The sequence below is a fragment of the Engystomops pustulosus genome, chromosome 3 (assembly GCF_040894005.1).
Source record: "Engystomops pustulosus chromosome 3, aEngPut4.maternal, whole genome shotgun sequence".
NCBI classification, from domain to species: Eukaryota; Metazoa; Chordata; class Amphibia; order Anura; family Leptodactylidae; genus Engystomops; species Engystomops pustulosus.
The window spans coordinates 136489729-136514515 of record NC_092413.1 but is presented as its reverse complement, the minus strand read 5'-3'; the positions used below and the strand labels follow the sequence as shown (position 1 = coordinate 136514515).

Genomic DNA, 24787 nt, shown 5'->3' with positions numbered 1-24787 from the left:
CAGGGGGTATAGCCTTAAAGGATTTCCTGAAATGGCAGGCACCAACTGTTTCAGAGGCTTCCCTCTACATTCAGACAATGGGTCATATAAATCCCAGACCGATATGTTGGTTATGGACAGTGATGATCCATCTCAACCCAAGGCCAGATACATTTTTTGAATCGGTATAGCCAGGGTAACGCATAACCATGTCTAACTTAATTCTAGCATTCTTGAACACAGATATATAAATATCTCTGAGTGAGAGAATGGGGGAACCTTAGCATCACTAGTGCAAGAAGGATCTTAAAGTGTGGACCATCCATTCCCAGGGGTGGACTGGCCATAGACTTTACCGGGAGACTTCCTAGTGGGCCGCTGCTCTGAAGCAGCTGATGGGGCCGGTTCCTTCCTCCTAAGTTGATGCAGGGCCGGGAGCCCCTCCTCTCCCTCACTACACATGTGCAGAGCTGTCGGCCAGCTCACTTCCTATGCTCAGGCTCCTGCACGGTGCCTGCTGTGTGTGAGAGGGGGGGGGCGGTGCCTGTGTGTGTGGGAGATAGGGGCTGGTGCCTGCTGTGTGTGTAAGATGGGGGGGGGGTGCCTGCTGTGTGTGTGGGAGATAGGGGCTGGTGCCTGCTGTGTGTGTGTGAGAGGGGGGGGGGGCGGTGCCTGCTGTGTGTTTGGGAGGTAGGGGCTGGTGCCTGCTGTGTGTGTAAGAGGGGAGGCGGTGCCTGCTGTGTGTGTGGGAGGTAGGGGCTGGTGCCTGCTGTGTGTGTGTAAGAGGGGGAGGAGGTGCCTGCTGTGTGTGTGGGAGATAGGGGCTGGTGCCTGCTGTGTGTGTTGGGGGAGGGGGGCTGGTGCCTGCTGTGTGTGTTAGTCAGCACCCGGCTAACCCAAGTGCCCCGGGGAGCTGGAGAGGCCCACTCACCAGTGTCGCTTTAATACACCAATACAATTGATCCCCTGATCCCCCGTGTAGTTTTCTGCCTCTTGGCAGAATCCAAAACGCACCTTTCCTCATTCCCCCGAAGCGCTATGCGACGGCTCTGAAGCTTCAGATCTGAGGCGTATGGCAGGCACATGCCGAAGACAGAAGGAACCTGTTCCTGCGCTGCTTCGGGGGAATGAGGAAAGGTGATATGGGGGGGGGCAGTGTGTATACAGGGGGAGAGGGGGGGCAGTGTGTATACAGGAGGAGAGGGGGGCAGTGTGTATACAGGGGGAGAGGGGGGCAGTGTGTATACAGGAGGAGAGGGGGGCAGTGTGTATACAGGGGGAGGGGGCAGTGTGTATACAGGGGGAGAGGGGGGCAGTGTGTATACAGGAGGAGAGGGGGGCAGTGTGTATACAGGGGGAGGGGGCAGTGTGTATACAGGGGGAGAGGGGGGCAGTGTGTATACAGGGGGAGAGGGGGCAGTGTGTATACAGGGGGAGGGGTGGCAGTGTGTATACAGGGGGAGGGGGCAGTGTGGCTACTGGAGGGCGGCCCACAAAGGCGCCCAGCAAGGCTCTGTCACCCAGGGACCAACTAAAACCTGGAGCCAGCCCTGCTGCTGTCTGTGTGGGGGGCGGGGGCTGGTGCCTGCTGTGTGAGGAGGGATGGGGGTGAAAAATGTGTCCATCAGCAGTATGCAAAAAAACAAGATGTGAACCCAGTCTTAGGATGATGCCACACGTGAGGGTGCGTTCACACGTTGCGCTTTGGCCTGTGTTTTCATTGCGTTTGATACGCATTACAAAAGATGAGGAGTGGTGATTTGCCTAATTACATAACTGTTTACATTTGTAAACGCGAATGTTAACAGCAATGTAAATAGGCAAATCACCTCTCCTCAGCTGTTGTGGCGGCCCGCGGCCGATCGCATATGTGTTTCTATGCAAACGTATGCGATTGTCAGTCAGCACCCAGTGTCTTATATTGTGTGAACTGACTGTGAATGCATACATTTGCATATAAACACATGGCCATCCCAATGCATCTTGATTTAGTTACGAAACAGAATCAAAACGCTAACGTGTGGCATCACCCTTATTGTTAGTTGACTCCGCCCACTTGCAATGTCCACCTATATCATGGGGCCACTTTTAAAGGAAACCTACCACTTTAAAATGACCCCTCTGACCCACAAATACCTTAAGCTAGCTCAGGATGAGCTGATGCCGGACCATATTTTCAATTAAACCAGAAACCGCTGTATTTGTAGAAACATTATTTTCTTGTGGTGGTAAAATCTCTCTTCGGCGCTTCTATAAGCGTCATACAGCGCGCACCCCGGACCCTGCTCCGCGATCACGCTGTCGTCAGCGCCGCTCCCGTCACTAATTTTGCTGTGCCCGAGAGCCGGTGACGTCACCGAGCTCTCGGGCACACTAGCGCATGCGCACCACCTCCTCCTGGCGCGTCGCGGCCGGATCCCATTGCGCATGGGCGAAGTATAGCGGCGAGCATAGTGGAGGTGGTCTTCTCGGTCTTCTCTCCGAAGCCTCGCGATACTACGAGGCTTCGGGACTTCGCCCATGCGCAATGGGATCCGGCCGCGACGCGCCAGGAGGAGGTGGTGCGCATGCGCTAGTGTGCCCGAGAGCTCGGTGACGTCACCGGCTCTCGGGCACAGCAAAATTAGTGACGGGAGCGGCGCTGACGACAGCGTGATCGCGGAGCAGGGTCCGGGGTGCGCGCTGTATGACGCTTATAGAAGCGCCGAAGAGAGATTTTACTACCACAAGAAAATAATGTTTCTACAAATACAGCGGTTTCTGGTTTAATTGAAAATATGGTCCGGCATCAGCTCATCCTGAGCTAGCTTAAGGTATTTGTGGGTCAGAGGGGTCATTTTAAAGTGGTAGGTTTCCTTTAATCTTTTTCCAGGGCCACTTTAAATTCCCAGTCCGCCCCTGTCCATCCCCATTAGAAGGGTCGGCGCTATGGGTAGGGAGAATTCTGAGAATGCTGGACACAGGAGCTGCTGCACCTCACAGATAATGGAAATATTCACTTTATATGTCTTTTTACTACATTTTGATAAGGAATAATATCAACTAATATTCATGTTTTTAACCCTCTCCTATCCAGAACACACTTTCTCTCTTAAGGCCCCTTTCACACTTGCGTTTTTCACGCGCGTTTTCTGTGCATGCTTTTGACGCACAGAACTTGCATTGCACTCTGACCCATTGTAATCAAAGGGTTTTTTCAGACTCACACGCGTTTTTTTTTAACGCGCGTTTAAATCTCGACATGCTCTACTTTTGCAAGTCACGCGCGTGAAAAACGCACCATACAAGTCTATGGAGATGCATCAAAAACGCATTGCACTCTGAGACACATGCAAGAGCAATGCAAGTGCAATGCGTTTTTCACACAGCAATTGCCATAGAAAAGATAGAGCTCAGCCCCGAGTCCTGAGCGTGAAAAACTGAGACACTGAACAAACTGAACAAAACTGATTGCACTCTGATGCAAAATGTGCGTTTTTCACTGACCAAACCCTGATCGCACCCTGATCAAACTCTGACGTGATCAGCAACGCAAGTGTGAAAGGGGCCTAACACCTTTTATTTGGTGATTTTTTTTTTAATTGACTGATACGATGAACGTTCGATCCTCTTCACCTAATGGGTCTACATATTAAAATTGCGACCCAGAACATGTCCATAAAGTTATATGTAACACCAAAAACACACAGATGTTCCGGAATAAAGTTTTTATTTCACACCATCCTCCATTATTTACACCTATGTTATGACGTTCTCACTCTCATTCTTATGAAGCGCAGAGGGTTCTGTTATAGTGCGGCTAATACAATGGCGCACATCTAAAAGTGACTTTTATTATCTCATTAGCTTGTTTTATGGATATATATAGTTATTTATTTGGGTCACCATTGTGTAAGGAGCATATAATGATAGATCTGTCTGAAGCTTCTGCAAAAATAGTTTGGTGTCCCCTGTGGATTTAACGTTCCCTTTGCTGCATATTTTGATGAATATACACATGTGGGGTCTGTATGATCTCCTCACATCTTGCTGTTTTGGGAAAGTATGTTTTCTTTATATAACTATTCTGGATTTGTACATATTTTAGAGGAAATTATGAATTGTTATGCAATTTTTGCATTTTATTGCTGTGTGCTGCAAAGTTGCATGAAGGTGGTAGTGTGTATGAATTTAAAAAATATTCTTGTTTACAGGGTCCCACTTATATATTGTGTACTGTATGTCTTCTGTGCCCTTAAAGCAATTAAATATAAATTTAACCTGCATTACTTTTTTATCTTACAAATCCCCACACCCATGTCTTGGTTATAAACATGCTACCGGGTTGGTTCCTCACCCGATATAATCCTGTTACGGATTTACGGCTTATATTAAATGAGAGCTGGTTGCGGCCTACTAGGCTGATGAGGTTCTGTTTAACTGAGGCTAGTGAAAAGGAGTCTTTCAGCCATTCCGGGTTCGGAGCTATTGTGCCATATCCGGGGGTTGTGTGGACAACTGTAACTCCCTTCTTGTGCCTCCCAGAACCTGTGCGATACATATATATACTGGACAAGGCCAATGTATTTCCATTATGAATTTATTTGTTACTTTTCAGGCATTGTGTTTGTCCCATGTGTCATCTGTGCTAAAGGGGGAGGGGTTTCTTACACATGCTTGTTTAATATTTCTTAATGTAAAAGAGTTGTCCACCTCACGCATATATCTGTCCAAATCATTAAGGCTATTTTGTATTCTATTTCATGCCCATGATTGTGCGAGCTGGTTTCCTAAGTAAGGTCCAGTAACAGTAGTCAGTGATGGCCACAGACTAGGTTGAGGTCTATAGGAGAGTTTTCCAGGAATGCTCTACACAAGGAGGGAGAATAAATAATAGCTTTAGTTGATCATGCCCCTCTTTAGGGATGGTCTAATCGAATGGCGCACTCTGGGGTATTGGTAAAAGAGTTTTTTATTGATAATCGATTTTATAAGGTCTTTCAGTCACAACGCGTTTCGGGGCACTAGGACCCCTTTATCAAGTGGAAAAGACTAAGTACAGTAATGGTGGTGAATAAAGAGTTGATAAAATATAAGTGATAGTTCAAAATAATGGACATAAGTTGAAAAAAATATAATTGTAACAGTTAGATAATATTAAAAATATATTTTCTAGATGTTTGAAAGGAAAGATGTATCTAAAAAGTACATATGATAATAAGTGGTTAAATCGATTAATAAATTAATAGATTAATAAATAAATGCGTGTATGGATCAATGAATAAAAATAAATTAATACATAACAATACATAACAATAGATAGCAATACATAAAAGGCCATACATATGGTGACATTTCATATAGTCGAACACATAATGGTCATTGGTATTTGTCAGCAACTTAATAAAAATATTAATAATAATACCAGCAGTCAATGGATGTTTCAATATATTAATTAATATGTCAATATATAGATATATGTATATAAATATATAAAAAATCACGGAAAGTTAAAATGCATAAATAACTCAACCATTGTTTACAAGGGTCATGCTAAAATGTGTCCCAAAGAAACAGGGGAATTAACTATTAAAATGGTTATTACCTGTGTGGCAGGGTGGCTGCCACTAGAGAAGCTTTTGGGCATAAAATGTGCATTTTGCCTTATGAAAAGCTGAGTAGAAGACAGACCTGGAAAAGTTGGGTCTGTCTAATTAAGTTGATTAGTTTTCAGCTGGAGGGGCTGCACTAATACATGGGGCAGACTTCACACTGGGCTCCACCCTGGGGAAGAGACAGGCTACGGCAAAGGCCTGTGGAGCGGTGGCAGTAAACTGTTACTGTGTTTTTGGGGTGGCTGGCAGTAGGCCAGCACCTGGTGAGGTAGGGAACCTCGATGTGTAGTTAGTGCCGGAGAGGCTTAGGTGTTATTTTTATGTTTTGAGTTTGTGTACTGCCAAATAAAGCTGGCTGAGGCCAGTTTTAACCTTACTCACATTGTGTGAATTCCCTGTGTGTGCTGGTCGTCTGCTTAGGAGACGACGATCCCCGGAGCTAATCCCTTACACCTGATACCACAGGTAATGCAGGACTTCCGGAGGCATTAGGTATGCGTGCCTGCGCCTGATTTTATCTATGTGTGATGGGGAGCGGCTCGCGCCTGAAATTTCATCCTGCGCATGCGCAGTAGTGTACTTCTAACCAAGAAGATGTCGGTTCCGAAGAGGGCGACAGAAAGATAACGGAGGCTGCGCATGAGCAGTAGGTAGAGAGCAGTGTCGCGTGCGCCTGCGTACTAGATAGAAGAACTGCCGTGTGGATAGACAGTGTCCGGAATTTTAAATACATAGTAGATCGTCTTAATAAGTGAGTGCCGTCGGGGCAACTGGCAGGATAAGTACATTTGGTATTGTAGGTCTGTACAAATAATTGGGAAAACGGCTGATCAGGATATTATTCTGATCAAAATGAATATTGGTAGAAATATTCTGTATAAGTTGTGTGGGAAATAGAAAGGATTTTTTATATATATAGAAGTGAAGGAAAATAGTTGGTTGGAAACAAGTGTTATCTGAAAATATTTCAGAGGGAGAGAGGGGAAGAGGGGGAAGAAGGTAGGGTGCGGGGATTTAGAAGTTATTTTCTAGAGCTTCATTTAAGCCGTTGGGGACCAGACAATTCAGTCTGTATATCCAATACATTTCCCTTTGGCAAAGTTTGGTGTATCTACCGTTGCCCGCTGGGATTTGTTCAATAGGAATGATGGTGAATCCGGAGAAATCATTTTGATAATAGATGTGGCCGTGTCTGGACACACTGTGTTTCATGAAACCGTTTTGTAACATTACTACGATGTTTGTTTAATCTGGTATTTAACTGTTGGATGGTGCGGCCAATGTATTGTAGCCCACAGTGGCATTCCAATAAATAGATTACATACGAAGATGTACAGTTTATGAAGGATTTAATCTCAAAGAGTTCCTTGGTTGTATTGCTCATAAACTGCTTAGTTCTATGGCGTATGCTCAGACAACATTTGTAAGTGGGTTGCCCACATCTATAGCTGCCAATGGTTTTGGGAATAAAATTGCTCACCTGGGTTGTGTTTTTTAAAATACGAAGTTTGCTTGGTGCCAAAATATATTTTAATGTTTGGGATCGTCTGTACGTAATACTAGGCTTTTTTGGAAGTTTCGGTTATAAATATGGGTCGTCCAAAAGGATTGGCCAGTGTTTCTCAAGGATTCTTCGCAAGCGGGGATGGTTGTCATTATAGGTAGTTATAAAATTCATCATACCTCTCTTTTGTTCAGGGTCCGGGAGGGTTTTTTCACGGGGGATCAGGCATTCATTCTGGGATAGTTTTTCAGCTCGTGAGAAGGCAGCTGTGACGATTCCTTTAGGAAAACCCTTATCTAGAAACCTATTCGTGAGGGTCTTGCTTTGTTTTCTAAAGGAATCTGTTTCTGAGCAGTTCTTTCTGATGCGTCTGAACTGGCTAAAAGGAATGTTCTTTCTCCATTTGTAATGGTGGGAACTCTTGAAGTGTAAAAAGCTATTGCTGTCAACCTTTTTAAAGAAGGTTTCTGTGACGATTTTTTCATTTATAATTTGTAGGTTCAGATCTAGAAATTCTATTTCCTTTTTCGAGATTGACTGCGTGAATGATAAGCCCCAGTTATTTTGATTGATGAAGGTGACAAAAGACTGTATTTCTTCCTCCGTGCCATTCCATATTAGTAGGAGATCATCAATATATCTTTTGTAATAAATGATGTTGCTGGACCATTTGGGGTTATTGAGTATAAATTCGGTTTCGAATTCCCCCATATACAGATTTGCAAAGCTCGGGGCGAATCTCGTGCCCATCGCTGTGCCTATTATCTGCCTATAGGTTTTGTTCTGAAAATTGAAGACATTGTGTCAGGATGAACTGTATAGCTTTCAGGATGAACTTTCTCTGTTTTTCGGGCATTTCATTTTTCCTTGTAAGGTGTTGATCGATTCTATAAATACTTTCATTATGTGGTATATTCGAATATAGAGAGGACACGTCGAGAGTTACCCACCAAAAAGAGGGCTTCCAGGGAATATTCTGTAGGCTGAGTAGGACGCTGGTGGAATCGCGAAGATATGATGGTAAGTTATGGACGTAGTTTTGAAGATGTGTATCAATATAGTGGGATAGGTTGCAAGTCAAAGAACCAATTCGTGAAATGATAGGGCGTCCTGGAGGGTTTTTTTGATCTTTGTGAATTTTTGGTAGATGGTAGAATATTGGTGTGGAGGGGGACTCCACCCAAATGTACTCTTTTTCTGATTTTGTAATGATATGATTGGTGAGGGCGTCACTGAGTAAGAGTTTCAGATCTAGTACATAGGAGCTAGTGGGGTCGTTTTGTAGAACCTCATAATAGTTGGTATCTGACAGAATTTTTAAGGCTTCATCTATATAAGTTTCTCTGTCCTGAATTACAATACCCCCCCCCCCCCTTTATCCGCACTACGGATGACGATGGAATTATTCTCCATAAGTGTTTTTATCGCTCTCCTTTCATTGTATGTTAAATTATGTGTAAATTGGAGATCAGAATTGATGCTCCTGAATTCTTTTTCTACTAGGGAGACAAAGGTCTCGATATTATTCCCTCTGTGATGGAGTGAATAAAACCTCGATTTGGGTTTGAGTCTACTATTGATGACGGGGGGTGAGTCGGTAGGGACAGTGGGGGTGGTATCTGTTTCCTGAGTCCCAACACTAGATGGTTCCATAATGGTCTGATTGATGGATTGACCGATTTCGTCATAGGTTATATTTGTCTTTGGGAGACTGAAATGTCTAGCCAGTGTGAGTTTGCGTGTGAAGGTATGTAGATCTAAAATCGGAATTCATCAAATTTTGACGTTGGGCAGTAGGAGAGGCCTTTATTTAGTAAATTGACTTCGGATTTGGAGAGATTTTTTGGAGTATAATTGGAGAGATTTTTTGTTCTTCTTGTGGTCCTGTATTATGACCGTTGGTTGTAGTGGTATAGGGGGGTTTCGTGGTCCCTCTTTTTGTGCCTCCCCTGGTTCCTCGTCTACATTTTTTTCTTTTTTGACTTTTGAACTTGTCCCGCTGAAAAAAATTATGGAGTTGTGGTGTTATTGGTATCTCTGGTGTGGAGGGGTTCGATCTAGGGTCCCTAATGACGGTTTTTAGATTACACTGAGAAACACTGGCCAATCGTTTTTGGACGACCCATATTTAAAACCGAAACTTCCAAAAAAGCCTAGTATTACGTACAGACGATCCCAAACATTAAAAAATATGTTGGCACCAAGCAAACTTCGTATTTTAAAAAACACAACCCAGGTGAGCAATTTTATTCCCAAAACCATTGGCAGCTATAGATGTGGGCAACCCACTTACAAATGTTGTCTGAGCATACGCCATAGAACTAAGCAGTTTATGAGCAATACAACCAAGGAACTCTTTGAGATTAAATCCTTCATAAACTGTACATCTTCGTATGTAATCTATTTATTGGAATGCCCCGGTGGGCTACAATACATTGGCCGCACCATCCAACAGTTAAATACCAGATTAAACAAACATCGTAGTAATGTTACAAACGGTTTCATGAAACACAGTGTGTCCAGACACGGCCACATCTATCATCAAAATGATTTCTCCGGATTCACCATCATTCCTATTGAACAAATCCCAGCGGGCAACGGTAGATACACCAAACTTTGCCAAAGGGAAATGTATTGGATATACAGACTGAATTGTCTGGTCCCCAACGGCTTAAATGAAGCTCTAGAAAATAACTTCTAAATCCCCGCACCCTACCTTCTTCCCCCTCTTCCCCTCTCTCCCTCTGAAATATTTTCAGATAACACTTGTTTCCAACCAACTATTTTCCTTCACTTCTATATATATAAAAAATCCTTTCTATTTCCCACACAACTTATACAGAATATTTCTACCAATATTCATTTTGATCAGAATAATATCCTGATCAGCCGTTTTCCCAATTATTTGTACAGACCTACAATACCAAATGTACTTATCCTGCCAGTTGCCCCGACGGCACTCACTTATTAAGACGATCTACTATGTATTTAAAATTCCGGACACTGTCTATCCACACGGCAGTTCTTCTATCTAGTACGCAGGCGCACGCGACACTGCTCTCTACCTACTGTTCATGCGCAGCCTCCGTTATCTTTCTGTCGCCCTCTTCGGAACCGACATCTTCTTGGTTAGAAGTACACTAATTTCAGGCGCGAGCCGCTTCCCATCACACATAGATAAAATCAGGCGCAGGCACGCATACCTAATGCCTCCGGAAGTCCTGCATTACCTGTGGTATCAGGTAATAACCATTTTAATAGTTAATTCCCCTGTTTCTTTGGGACACATTTTAGCATGACCCTTGTAAACAATGGTTGAGTTATTTATGCATTTTAACTATCCGTGATTTTTTATATATTTATATACATATATCTATATATTGACATATTAATTAATATATTGAAACATCCATTGACTGCTGGTATTATTATTAATATTTTTATTAAGTTGCTGACAAATATCAATGACCATTATGTGTTCGACTATATGAAATCTCACCATATGTATGGCCTTTTATGTATTGCTATGTATTGTTATGTATTGTTATGTATTAATTTATTTTTATTCATTGATCCATACACGCATTTATTTATTAATTTATTAATCGATTTAACCACTTATTATCATATGTACTTTTTAGATACATCTTTCCTTTCAAACATCTCGAAAATATATTTTTAATATTATCTAACTGTTACAATTATATTTTTTTCAACTTATGTCCATTATTTTGAACTATCACTTATATTTTATCAACTCTTTATTCACCACCATTACTGTACTTAGTCTTTTCCACTTGATAAAGGGGTCCTAGTGCCCCGAAACGCGTTGTGACTGAAAGACCTTATAAAATCGATTATCAATAAAAAACTCTTTTACCAATACCCCAGAGTACGCCATCCGATTAGACCACCCTTTTCAAATACCTTCCACATCTCCTGTGTCGTTTTGGCAAACGACACACAGGAGATCTCTATCTGAAGGCAGCACCTGAAAAACCTGAACGTAGTGTTGTGCCTACCCTCAGCACAACCACACACGGTGAGCACATTTTCTCCTATACACTGTGACTATTTTCAAAAAGGTGTCACACTATTAGTGCTCTCTCCCTGTCCTTCCTTGCCATTCTTTACCCTCTTTAGGGATGGACTTGGCCCAGTGCTTTCTAGGCTACAGTACAAGAAGGAAATAATGTGGCTATGCAATATGCTCACTTCCATCTCTGCTCAGTAATTACAGGAAGCAGCTCCTTCATGTCTGCTCTCTCCTGTCTACCCACACACACTGCACCTTCTCCTACAGATGCTCAGTTTAATAAATAATCTTTTATGCATCATTCATAAACCTGCTCTATACACCACCTCTTCTCTCTTGGATTTGACAAGGATACAGTTGGGTCAGTGAGAAGTAGAGGGGAGGGTAAACATGGCAGTCTGGTACAACGGTATAAAGACTTTGTACTTTTTTGCTCTGTACTTTTTTTGCTTTTTTGTACTTCTCTGTCCTCCTGCATGTCAGCAGCCATGCACCTGAATAACAGTGCATTGGTGTATGTGTGTGCAATAGTATGTATGGGAGGAAGTAAAACTGACATTGAATTTATCTGTCAGGTTAGGGTCATATCTCTGTTGTACAACAGTAACACTGAGACGAGGCTTCAGCCTGAGATTCTGTGTCCAGATTGGCCAGGTTGTTTGTACATGTGAATGCACTCAGCATTGAGCTGCTTTGGTCTCATTTTCTGTGTGGTCATGTGTGGCCGTCTGCTCCATTAGCCTGACGGAGTGACGAGCGGTCTGACACAGGTACGTGGGTCCCCATCGGACCCCTCATTTTCATGATCTGTGGGGGTCCGTGAAGCATGTGGAACACTATGTGATCTCGCGAAATCACCAACTGTTCTGTGTGCTGTGAGGAGACATGCAGCTGCGCACACCCGGCAGTGCAGACACATGATCCCGGGAGCGTGCAGCTAGTCACATACTCACATATATGGTAAGGCATCTCTTCTCTGAAACCCCCCGCCACTGATTGGAGGGTGTCAGAGGATGTTAGCATAATTACACCCCCCTGTGCTGCAGCTTCTCCTCTCTGACGATACAGCACAGTGAATAGTCAGATTCCGGGGCTCATATCTCAGGAAGTGCCCCTGAATCAGGATGCATACATGATGGTATGTTCACCTTAGGATGTTGAACTAAGAAGTGCCTGCCTAATTCAGAAGAAGCAGGAGATAATTTTATAAGTAAGTCAAATTTGAAAGAGTTTAAAATAAACGAAACATGTTCAAAGACAGAACCTGATGACACATTCCCAAGAAAAATCATTTTATTTTAAATTGGGAAGCAATTTCTTAACAGGGAATACATTTTTTTTTTTTTAACTCAGTCTCAAGTGTCCAATTTGGTGTGGCTTTTAATAATTTGGGCAAATTGACATCAACAATCCTATTTTTTTAATAAGAATAATACCGTAAATGCCAATCCCAATAATTCTGGAGCATTGAAATTTCAATATTCAATTTCCAAAGTATGCTTTAATGTCTACATAAGCAACAATCACACAAATCGATTTGGCCAGGTTTTATTTCATAGATTTTTGCAAGCAAAACTGATTCCATACAAAAATTGATATAATGTTACCATCCACACAAGCGAAAGAAAACCGCACGTATGCACCAAATGCTATTATTTGAACAGTATTATAGTTCTATTAAGACAGAATCTCACAGACATAAATAAAAAAACATAAATCTCATTTCAGGCTGATGATTAAATACTCCTGTGAGTTCTCTGAACTTAAAACTGCATAAATAACTGCAGTGTGCATAAATTAGGTCCATGTGAATGGAGTTTCGGTAGTGTACATTAGCTTGTATCTAGATTCAGGTATTTGCTCTATTATAAATAGTTATGAGGTATTCGTAATTGGTAACTAATGAAGCAGTGTTTGGCATATTGAAAGACCCGCCAGGTTATCAATACATTCAATAACTAGTTTAGCTTCCGTAATTAGTTTTATTTAATGTCCCTTAAGCATTTCCAAACTGTAAGACAAACAGCTGGTTTTTATCTGATAAAAATATGTGTAAAAAACAAGACAAACACACATTTAAGGCCTTTTGCAGGGTTAAAATCAAACATTTGCATTATTCCACAATAATTTCTACATAATAATTTACACCTTACAAACTTAAATAGGCAATACATAAAGAAAGATCTCTCCAAAGCTCTCTCCCTATCTCTTTGTTGATTTTGTTGCTAGTTTGCTGATTGGTGTCCGCCGTTGCGGAGTTGGAATTTTGGAAGGTCTGCCCGTAGAAGATCGGGAACTTGTACGTGGTGAGGGTCTGCTGCTGTCATGAACAGTCTCAGACATATCAGAACATACAGATTGGATTTCTGAAATATCAAAATCTGACGCATCGCTGCCTCGTCGACTACTTGACCTGCTTCCGGCTTTGCTTCCAGCTCGGCTTGGAGTTTTACGATAATCTGCGCAACAAAGAGATATTTTAGTAAACTCCTCCCATGAATTTTCCATTTCCAAGTAGAAAGAGGCAAAAACCCAAACTGACAAATATGCCATTCCCCCATGCCATATGAAATATGCCATTCCCCCATGCCATATGAAATATGCCATTCCCCTATGCCATATGAAATATGCCATTCCCCCATGCCATACGAAATATCCCATTCCCCCATGCCATATGAAATATCCCATTCCCCTATGCCATATGAAATATCCCATTCCCCTATGCCATATGAAATATGCCATTCCCCCATGCCATATGAAATATGCCATTCCCCTATGCCATATGAAATATGCCATTCCCCTATGCCATATGAAATATGCCATTCCCCCATGCCATATGAAATATCCCATTCCCCTATGCCATATGAAATATCCCATTCCCCTATGCCATATGAAATATCCCATCCCCTTATGCCATATGAAATATCCCATTCCCCTATGCCATATGAAATATCCCATCCCCTTATGCCATATGAAATATCCCATTCCCCTATGCCATATGAAATATGCCATTCCCCTATGCCATATGAAATATGCCATTCCCCTACGCCGTATGAAATATGCCATTCCCCCATGCCATATGAAATATGCCATTCCCCTTTGCCGTATAAAATATGCAATTCCCCTATGCCATATGAAATATGCCATTCCCCTATGCCATATGAAATATGCCATTCCCCTATGCCATATGAAATATCCCATTCCCCTATGCCGTATGAAATATCCCATTCCCCTATGCCATATGAAATATCCCATCCCCCTATGCCATATGAAATATGCCATTCCCCCATGCCATATGAAATATCCCATCCCCCTATGCCGCATGAAATATCCCATCCCCCTATGCCGCATGAAATATGCCATTCCGCCATGCCATATGAAATATCCCATTCCGCCATGCCATATGAAATATGCCATTCCCCTATGCCGCATGAAATATCCCATTCCGCCATGCCGTATGAAATATCCCATTCCCCCATGCCATATGAAATATGCCATTCCCCCATGCCATATGAAATATGCCATTCCCCTATGCCATATGAAATATCCCATTCCCCTATGCCGTATGAAATATGCCATTCCCCTATGCCATATGAAATATCCCATCCCCCTATGCCATATGAAATATCCCATCTCCCTATGCCGCATGAAATATCCCATTCCCCTATGCCATATGAAATATCCCATCCCCCTATGCCATATGAAATATGCCATTCCCCCATGCCATATGAAATATCCCATCTCCCTATGCCGCATGAAATATCCCATTCCCCTATGCCATATGAAATATCCCATCCCCCTATGCCATATGAAATATGCCATTCCCCCATGCCATATGAAATATCCCATCTCCCTATGCCATATGAAATATCCCATTCCCCTATGCCGTATGAAATATGCCATTCCCCTATGCCATATGAAATATCTCATTCCCCTATGCCGTATGAAATATGCCATTCCCCTATGCCATATGAAATATCCCATCCCCCTATGCCATATGAAATATGCCATTCCCCCATGCCATATGAAATATCCCATCTCCCTATGCCGCATGAAATATGCCATTCCCCCATGCCATATGAAATATCCCATTCCCCCATGACATATGAAATATCCCATTCCCCTATGCCATATGAAATATGCCATTCCCCTATGCCATATGAAATATCCCATTCCCCTATGCCATATGAAATATCCCATTCCCCTATGCCATATGAAATATCCCATTCCCCTATGCCGCATGAAATATGCCATTCCCCTATGCCATATGAAATATCCCATTCCCCTATGCCATATGAAATATCCCATTCCCCTATGCCATATGAAATATGCCATTCCCCTATGCCATATGAAATATGCCATTCCCCTATGCCATATGAAATATCCCATTCCCCTATGCCATATGAAATATCCCATTCCCCTATGCCGCATGAAATATGCCATTCCCCTATGCCGCATGAAATATGCCATTCCCCTATGCCGTATGAAATATGCCATTCTCCTATGCCATATGAAAGAACTATCCTCCTTATTCAGATACAGTCCTGAAGACGTCCATAACATCACAGAGGTTTGTTTGAGAGTCACTTCTAATCCGGTCTATCTAGTGGAAACTTAAATATCCAACACTGACCAATATTCTACATCCAACATTCGCACAGAAAAGGGCATTGTGCTGCCGCATTAATAAAACTTATACTGTAACGGGTCAACCGAAAAGAATTGATTGACTCAATGAAATCCTGGATAGAAGGCCTGTTGTAGGCACGAATATGGCATCAAATTTACTCATTGCACCCCTTTTTTTTAAATACCACCCTTACAATATGTCAGTAACATTATTAAGATCATCCCTCGATTCCCCCAACGGTGAGAGGGATTGACCGCCATTAGTTTACTGGCCTGTTAAGTATATCGGACATTCCTATGATAGAAGGAGATATTATAAGATCATCCTCCAGATTGTTCCTTTTAAATTAATCTCTGCACATGTTTGAATGTAGCATAGCTGTGTGTGTAAATGTATGGCTGTAGCAAGCTGTATGTGTAAATGTATGGATGTAGCAGAGCTGTGTTCATAAATGTATGGATGTAGCAAGGCTGTGTGTTTAAATGTATGGATGTAGCAGAGATGTGTGTGTAAATGTATGGATGTAGCAGGGCTGTGTATGTAAATGTATGGATGTAGCAGGGCTGTGTGCGCTGGTGTGTGACCAACAGGGATATTTTAATTGGTGTAAAATCTATTTTTCGTTTCTTGGAAGACTAAATTTGCAGTGCATCTTACAGAAAATAGAATCTTTTAGTCCGAAAATTACGACAGAGTACTTTCCCATGCTTTACCTGCAAACTGCGTTCTGACTTTGGATGCTGCTGTAGTTAATAAACTGCTGTCCTCTGCAGAATGGAATCCCTTTCCAGACAGGTATCCTGGAAGTCTTAATTTGCTCCCCTGGATAGGAGTTCCCTGCAGGAGATAAGGCAAATATTTTATGTAAACAATGTTTCAGAGACTGTGAACCAGGGAAGCAATTGGTGACTTCTGTTTAAGATACACAGGTGTAACTGAAGAGAAACTAGGCAGACATGAGACAACTCTGTATCTCTGCATTATCAGAGGGCAGATATTTTTCTATTCTCTCATCCTCTATATCTTCTCATCATTGCTCGATAATCATTTACTAATATCCTTTCTCTGGAACATGTGCATGTGATGTTTCAGAGGTAGGAAGTACTCAGCAATGATCTACCTCAGTGATGGCAAACCTTTTAGACACGAGTGCCCAAACTATAACCAAAACCCACATATTTTTCGCAAAGCGCCAATGCGACAAATTAAGAAGTAACTTATTATTACCTGCTCTTTCACAGGTTTAAATTGTAATGGCATCCGAGGACACCATAACAGTAGAAAGAAGGAGAAGAAGTTTGGATTATCATTGTAGCTTCCTTCTGGGGTCCTGGGTTGCCTGGGACTGCAAGAGGCCTTGAGTCCTGTCTGGCAAATTCTACCCTGGGGTGATGGCATGGGTGCCCATAAAGAGGGCTCCGAGTGCCACCTCTGGCACCCGTGCCATAGGTTTGCCACCACTGATCTACCTCTACATCTGGTTTATTGAGCGGCAGACTATATTAGAGTGATAATGTCAATGTGACAAATATAATTTGTAATTTTTTAACAACAAATGGCTTATTGCATCCCTGAATGCATCTGTAGTTTAACAGGATAACCTTGTGTATCCTTCTGCTCAAAGCTATGCTATGTGGCTCTATAGATCTGTTGTTGTTGCTACTTTTGTACGTGTTCACCCAGTGGTTTCTCACCATAATTTCTCTCTATCTGCTGAGAATTGTAGTTTTGCAGCAGTTGTATAGACAAAGGTTAGATCCCACTGGATGAAGCAGATGCAAGATAAATATCCCTATTACATAAGAAAATGTAAGAAAGAATTACATGGAACAGTCCTGCTAGGTAAATATATAGCACAAAATTATTATTTACCCCGTTTCCATTTTTGAATTCTAAAATAATTTTTTTTCTGTTTACAGAACCATAAGATGATTTGTTTCATACAGAACAAACTGTCCTTCCTAGTGGACGCATTTCATACTCCATACAAAATACGGTAGAGCTGGTAAAAAGATCATATATGCGATGGAACTGAATTTATACACCACAGATATACAGTATTACATTGAAATAGGTTCTAATATGGGCAGATACCTTTAAAAATATGTAAACGTTTGGAAAAATTTGCCATATGTAATGTATGAGATTTAACATTAATATATTTTATTAAATATTTTATTTTAGATTTAATACACTTTCTTTATATGTAATACATATATACAGTATGTATATTTTGTTGCTGTAAATTGTGACTTTTGTTTCATATTACACCATGCCTCTGGCATATGGACGGCACCTTTCTTGGCAATGATCATCAGCCCACCATGGTCTACACCATTTGCTGCCACTGTTAAGGCTGTCATATCTTATACATAAGATTCTGCATACAAAATACATACCATATAAACTCGAGTATAAGCTGAGTTTTTCAGCACAAAATTTGGGGCTGGTAGGCTATATACTTGGTGAGGCAGGGGCTGGCAGGCTATGTACTGGGGGGGGGGGTCTTGCTGGCTATATACGGCAAGGGCTGGTAGGTTATATACTAGGGGGGCAGGGGCTGGCAGGCTATATGCTGGGGGGCTGGGCTGGCTATATACTGAGGGGGCTGGCAGGCTGGGGGGGGTCTTGCTGGCTATATACGGCAAGGGCTGGTAGGTTATATACTAGGGGGGCAGGGGCTGGCAGGCTATATGCTGGGCGGCTGGGGGGGGGCTGGCAGGCAATATACTGGGAGGGCTGGAAGGCTATATAATAAGAGGCAGGGGCGGGCAGGCTATATACTGGGGGGCAGGATCTGGAAGGCTATATACTTGGGGATATGGACTGGCGAGTTTTATACTGGCTGGAGGCTGTGGCCAATGCATTTCCCACCCTAGGCTTATACTCAAGTCAATAGGTTTTGCCAGGTTTTTGAGTTAAAATTAGGTACCTCGGCTTAAACTTGAGTCGTCTTACACTAGAGGATATACGGTAATAGAGTTTTATCACTTATATCACTGCAGTACTGATATCCTGGCAGCAGGATCGGAGGCACATACAGAGGAGCTTTGCGGTTAGATGTCTGAATACTGCCAAGAGGAATGTGATAGATTCTACAGTAATCCTGTAGTTCACAGAAAGTACTACAAAGAGGCAAGATTTTTTTTTATGCATGTGGGCATTCTCTGGCCCATACTGTTCATAACCTATGAATGCAACTGATTTAGGTTAAAACAAATGACTCGTCTATGATGTACGGTATGGCAAATTATAATTACTTTTTTTATTTGGAGAGCCTCTTTAAGATAATTTATAAACTGATTTGTAATACTGTAATACTGTATTTGAATATTATAAAACACCAGAAATCAATAAATCTATGTTTTCAATTAAATATTAACTGAAAAGAACATCATGCATCAGGGTCTAGAATGACTGTAGAGAAAAGTGATTAATATTTGAGAAGCCATATTAAACGATAGACAGTAGTGATGAATCTGATAAATAAAGAAGTAGACGTGGTAAGAGGTAAATATGAAGTAGAATGTGGAATAGGATTACATACATAGTGATCAGTAAAATAGGGTGTTATTATGAAAGGTAGACCTTTCAGTGATGACAGCAGTTAGTGGACAGAGCAGTTGTGGTTGGGAGAGATTACACAACTGAGTGCTCTGTATGTACTGTACCTCTTCAGATGACAGTCTTTGTTCAGGGGACTCAGGGCTCTTACATGGAGTTGTTGGTTTGCTGTTTGTCAACCAAGGTTTACCATAATTGCGTGTTATATGGAGGGGTGTCTGTATGAAAAATGGCATTTCAACTTCAGTAATAATACTGATATCAGCAGTGGAACAGAGGCGGAATAGTTGTTAAAACACCTTTACCACGGCTCTAAGCCATATATGTCTTTCAATTATGTTAAAACACTTCAGTTGGACAATTATTTACCTATTGTTACAGTAGAGACCTACGATTAAAAAATGAATACCCTGTATGGGATGACTACAAAGAATTATTTTTTCAACTTTTTCATATTTTTTCATTTTCCTCTACCTATTCCCCGTATAATGCATATTTAAAAAGATCATCTAATTTTGGTAATTGTGTGCTCTTATAAATTTAGGGGTTTAATTTTAGGCACTTTTAAAATGTGTCTTATCAATTATGTTGTTTGGTTTGAAATGATGGTGTCTGTATTTTGTATATTTACTGCTCTAGTTTATTTGTATGCAGGAGGACGCTGGCATATCTTTTATATAGTTCCTCTCTATGACGACACCACCTCACTGCTCAAGGCTGGTGACATCATCGGCTTGAGGAAGTGATCCATAGCAAGAAATGGCCTGTGCTGTGGATGGCGTCCCTCCGCATCACCACATTGACCAAATAAAGAATTTGAAGCTTCATCGAGTGAAGCCGCGTTGCCCCTGGTTCTCTTTATCTATGTGCACAGACTTGATTTCTTGGCTGGGCACCCCTAGACACTGATTATGCTGCTGCGATGTGTGCCCTGCTCCGCGATGTTGGTGGCGTACAATATGTTCTCCGTATAGGGGTAGTGCCTGTCATCGACTTCTCTTGTGACTACAGAGAATTAAATTAACTCTAAACTATACTGGCACCCGGCTTTCATTCAACATATTCATGATTATATCAAATAGTAACGGCTAAATTAATCTATGAAAATACAATGGACCTTTTCAATAGTAAGACTGTGTGGCCTAAAACAAGCACTCAGAACTCACCTTTTAATTTCTTATTTTGCTTTTGAAAAATGAATATGTGTGGCCTGAGAAATCTGTCTAAGCTATCAGGCACCATTATATAATGAATGTGTAGAAAACAATTACCTTAGGAGTGCTAATACCCGTGGCTTGAGATGGACTGGCTTGAACATTTGGACTTGAGCTGGATCTGTTGGGGGATGCACCTCTTGAAGAAGGTCTGGACCTTCGACCTTTGGGCCGGAAAGGAGTCATGCTTTGACTAACCCCCTCAGGTAACATAAACTTTTCTCGTAACTCCACATTAGTTCTTCCTTTAGCTGTAAATATAAGAGTATTAATGAAGCACTACACTCATATTACAACCCCTAGTGTTTAGTCATTACACCAGAGGCATGGGAATACAGGTGTAATGACTAAAGCAAGCTTAAGTAAGAACTTTCTCTGTTGGCAAAATACTTTGCAGTCACACATAAACATTACTAACAAAAGAAACACATGTCACCATCATATATTGCTGTGCCTAAACAAATGAGTTATATTTATATTATATAGTTATATTTATGTTTCTATCTTGGAAGAATTATATTGTTTAATATACAAACAAAATCTGAAATAAAAAGGAGGCACTCACATTACTCACACTAGTTTAAAAATAAGAGCTGAACGGTGGAGGGATTGTTTACATGCAAGTTATTAACATAGTGGTATTTCTAGATTAACTATGTGGGCTACTCGCTCTGACCACTAAAAATTTATAAAACTGAGTACGGTAAATTCAAGTGACATGCCTAAAACACTTACATGCAGTCACAGTCTAAGATAAGCACAAGTATATTAGCAAGGAAAAGCACTACATGCGCTCTACAGCAATAAAACCTACATACACTAAACTAGACAACCCCTTTGAATTATTTTCTCACTGAACAATCCCAAACCATATTGTTCAAATTTCATGCAAACTATTTAATTAGGGTCTCCAAGTATTAGACAATGGTGATGTGTCCTTGGCTTAGGCCATCAATATCATATGGTTATCCTGACTCACAGACCAACTACAGTCTACCGAAACAGCCCTTATACAGTGTACTGAGCTGGAACAGCATAACTACCCACTGAATTTGGGTCATCACTGCATGCTTGCACCCATTAGCTTAAACTACGATGGAGGGTCACAGCTACTGCTATCACTTAGGTTTTCATCACTAATGTCTGATATTGATAATCTACCCTAAGAATAGGTAATAATATCTTGGGAAAAACCCTTAAAAAGAACCTGTCATTAGAAATTTATCAAATAAATCACTTCATCAGATCATGTTTCATGACCCAGTGAGGTGACATCATCGAGAAAATCTACTTTGAAGTGAGATGTAAATTGGTTGCATAAAGTCAAGGAGGCGGAAAGTTTAACACTGAGGTCAAGCTCACTCTTCCGCAGAAAATCTCCTTCACTTTTTTTGATGCCTAACTACATCTCCTGAAGTCCGATGCATGAGGTCAATCACAGAGGAGAAGCCGGTCAGAGTTTTCCACCTCGACTTCAGTATTGAACCCTCCTTGACTTTATACAACCAATTTACTTCTCACTTCAAAGGTGATTTTCTTGATGATGCCAACACCATGGGCCATGAAAGAAGGTGTTACCCTGCTTGAAAATATACTGCTAGTGGTTTATTAGGGCAGTCGCTGATAATAGGTTACCTTGAAGCATATGTAAAACATATTTTGGATTTAGGCTACATATGAATATCCTGTATTAAAAAGATGCCATTACGCTCAGATCAAATAAGGTTTGCTTCTCAAATTTTAGCAGTGTCAATTTTACATTATATTTTAACTTATTGCTGGTGCTCATCTTTAAAGAGTAACTGTGGTCTATTCTTTTTCATGAGTCTACAGTACTAGTAGTAGCAAGATACAGGGGCACATATACTAAGGGCTTTGCGCCGATTCTCTGTTGGACTTTGCACATTGTTTTAGGTATAAACTGCTTGCAGAGGTATTTAAGAAGTTTCCACGCCACATTTGTGCTGCACACAACCGTTTTGTGGTGGAACCTCCATGCGGCAGGTATTAGGAGGCGTTCCAATGCTCAGTTGGACCAAGCAGCGGATTTGACATGCAAAGTCTGTTGCATGCCCTATGTTAAAGGTGCAAAAAGGGTTAGTGAACTCTGTCAGGCCAGTGCAGGGAAGCAACAGATTCATGATTTCTGGTGCACGTTCTTCATGAATCTGGCGCACCCAGCATTATACACAGGCAGAGTACTTTTAGTGAATTTTCCGACTTTCTTAGTAAATGTGCCCACTCTGTGATAATACTTATTACAAAAAAAAAAGAGAGCTCAATGAGAGATCAGGAAACAGCTGCACACATGAGGATAGAATTGGAAGGAGAAAGCAACTAGAGAGAGGGAGGCAGAGCGGCACAAAAAGAAAGCATAATCCCCCCTTTTCTATGTGTGCTCTAGGTAGTAGGCGTCATAGCAGTTACTCTCTACCGACTAAAGCTTTTTCTAAAGGAAAAACTAATAAATTAAAGCAGGTGAAAAAGTTGATAAATACAATTTACAAGTCATTTAACAGTCAAGAATACTGATATTCCTCATGGACACACCAGATATTCTACAATAACCTAAAGCAGCAGTCACTCTTCAAAGTCAAGGCGTGAACATTAACTTTAGAGTATACAGGTTTTACAGGGTATTCATTACCATGAATCCAAATTAACATCTAAAACAGTTATTTGTACGTCCAAACACAGACTACTCTTAGACACAACGACATGCAATATATGACAATGATATCTACTAAATGTAAACACATACGATGGCTCTGAATATCAACCTCGCCATGCAAGTTAACCACAGCAACGTCCAAACCTTACAAGTCGGTGGCGAGACTACAAAATGAAGATTTAAAAATGACATGCACTACACACGAGGTGAAAGATGAGAGACATAAACAGAAGAAAGCATGTGAAAAGAAAGAGTGAAGATGGAAAGAAATGAAAAAGGGAGATATTTGCCAACCTATAAGAGGCTGAGTAGTAATTGAAGAGTTTGATTCCGAACGTAACATTTTACTTCCATGATGATGAACTAGGAAAAAAAATGACAGAATACCAGTCAAGGAAAACAAAGGAGGATATTTAGTAAGAAAGGAGAAAAGATATAAATGAAAAGATTTACTTTATTTAAAAAACTAAAATCCAAAGAGCCATCAAATCTTTTAATCATCCACAGACATCACCAACTTTTCCACATGGTTGCTACACAGATTTACGTCTGAAATTACCGTTTCCATTTATAGCCTGGGAACTATTACAATAAATTACATTTGTATTGACAGCAACTGGTCAGTAGCACTGGTCTCTTAAGTACAATAAGTGTGAACAGGGGGATAAACCCGAACACATTAAATGATAACCACATCCACAAAAGACAGAAATTTTTTTTATAGTGCTGATCCAGTACAGTGTGTACAGCACGGAGACAAAATCTGCGCTTTTATTGGAGGGCTTATTTAAATAATCCCTAAAACGACAACAGGGGGACCAGAAGAAGCAAACACTTCCAATGACTAATGGAAACTGCTTGTACTGCCTGCTTTTTAATACAATAAATCAGCACTGATGTACGTAATGGATTTTTTCAGAGCTTACTACCTTCTGCTAAATAATCTGCATCTATTCATAGCAGTGGTACTTTGTTCCTGTACATTACAGTACTTACCTCTACATGGATCATTTTTCACTAGGAACTCATCGAGTGCCATCCAACCACCTCCAACTCGGACCATCACCGTGCTCCTCAGAATACGGACAAGGCGAAGTTGCTGTGAATCCCCAAACTTAGAAAAGATGCGAGAAGAGCAAATTAAACAACTGAACTGTAAAAAATACATATCATATACATGCAGGGAAATGTTGATTTCAGTCTTGTTAATCACCCAGAGTTGATTTGACTGTTGTGGGGAATGGAGAACACCCATGCAACACCCATAATAGCAGACTGAGTAAAGCAATGTCAAAACCAGTGACAAACTCAGAATATTATTGAAGTATTATTCACTGTCCTTACCTAGTAGCGTGTTCTTATTACTATGCTAGAGCTCTATTACAGAGCCTAAACAGGAGCTCTCTATGTGCTGCCTCTTATCCAGTGCTGTAGTATGGTTCTAGGGAAGGTAGTTGTAATATTTGCATTTGTAGAAAGGAGATCAATCAACTAAGAAATTCTATTAAATATTCCATTTTGGTTTTATCAAAATCAAGCACGATAAACCAGGGGCACTTACTCTTACATTTGTTTTCCATGGCCTAGTTCCTCAT

The 24787-nt window shown here is 41.2% G+C and overlaps 1 protein-coding gene across 24 annotated transcripts in view; it reads right to left on the bottom strand.

The window, feature by feature from the left end:
- Positions 1-12645: 12645 nt before the first annotated feature.
- Positions 12646-24787, bottom strand: part of DST (dystonin) — a 385421-nt gene continuing 373279 nt past the window's right edge. For 12 of the 24 annotated variants that reach the window (XM_072142226.1, XM_072142228.1, XM_072142236.1 and 9 more), the window contains 6 exons: positions 24189-24306; positions 23487-23555; positions 20579-20772; positions 19415-19525; positions 16457-16580; positions 12646-13572 (listed from right to left, as the gene is read on the bottom strand). In XM_072142226.1, coding sequence (XP_071998327.1) covers positions 13316-13572; positions 16457-16580; positions 19415-19525; positions 20579-20772; positions 23487-23555; positions 24189-24306 — 873 coding nt within the window. In that variant the 3' untranslated portion in view covers positions 12646-13315. The remainder of the gene's footprint in view (positions 13573-16456; positions 16581-19414; positions 19526-20578; positions 20773-23486; positions 23556-24188; positions 24307-24787) is intronic. The other 12 variants (XM_072142231.1, XM_072142232.1, XM_072142252.1 and 9 more) reach the window with 3 other exon arrangements.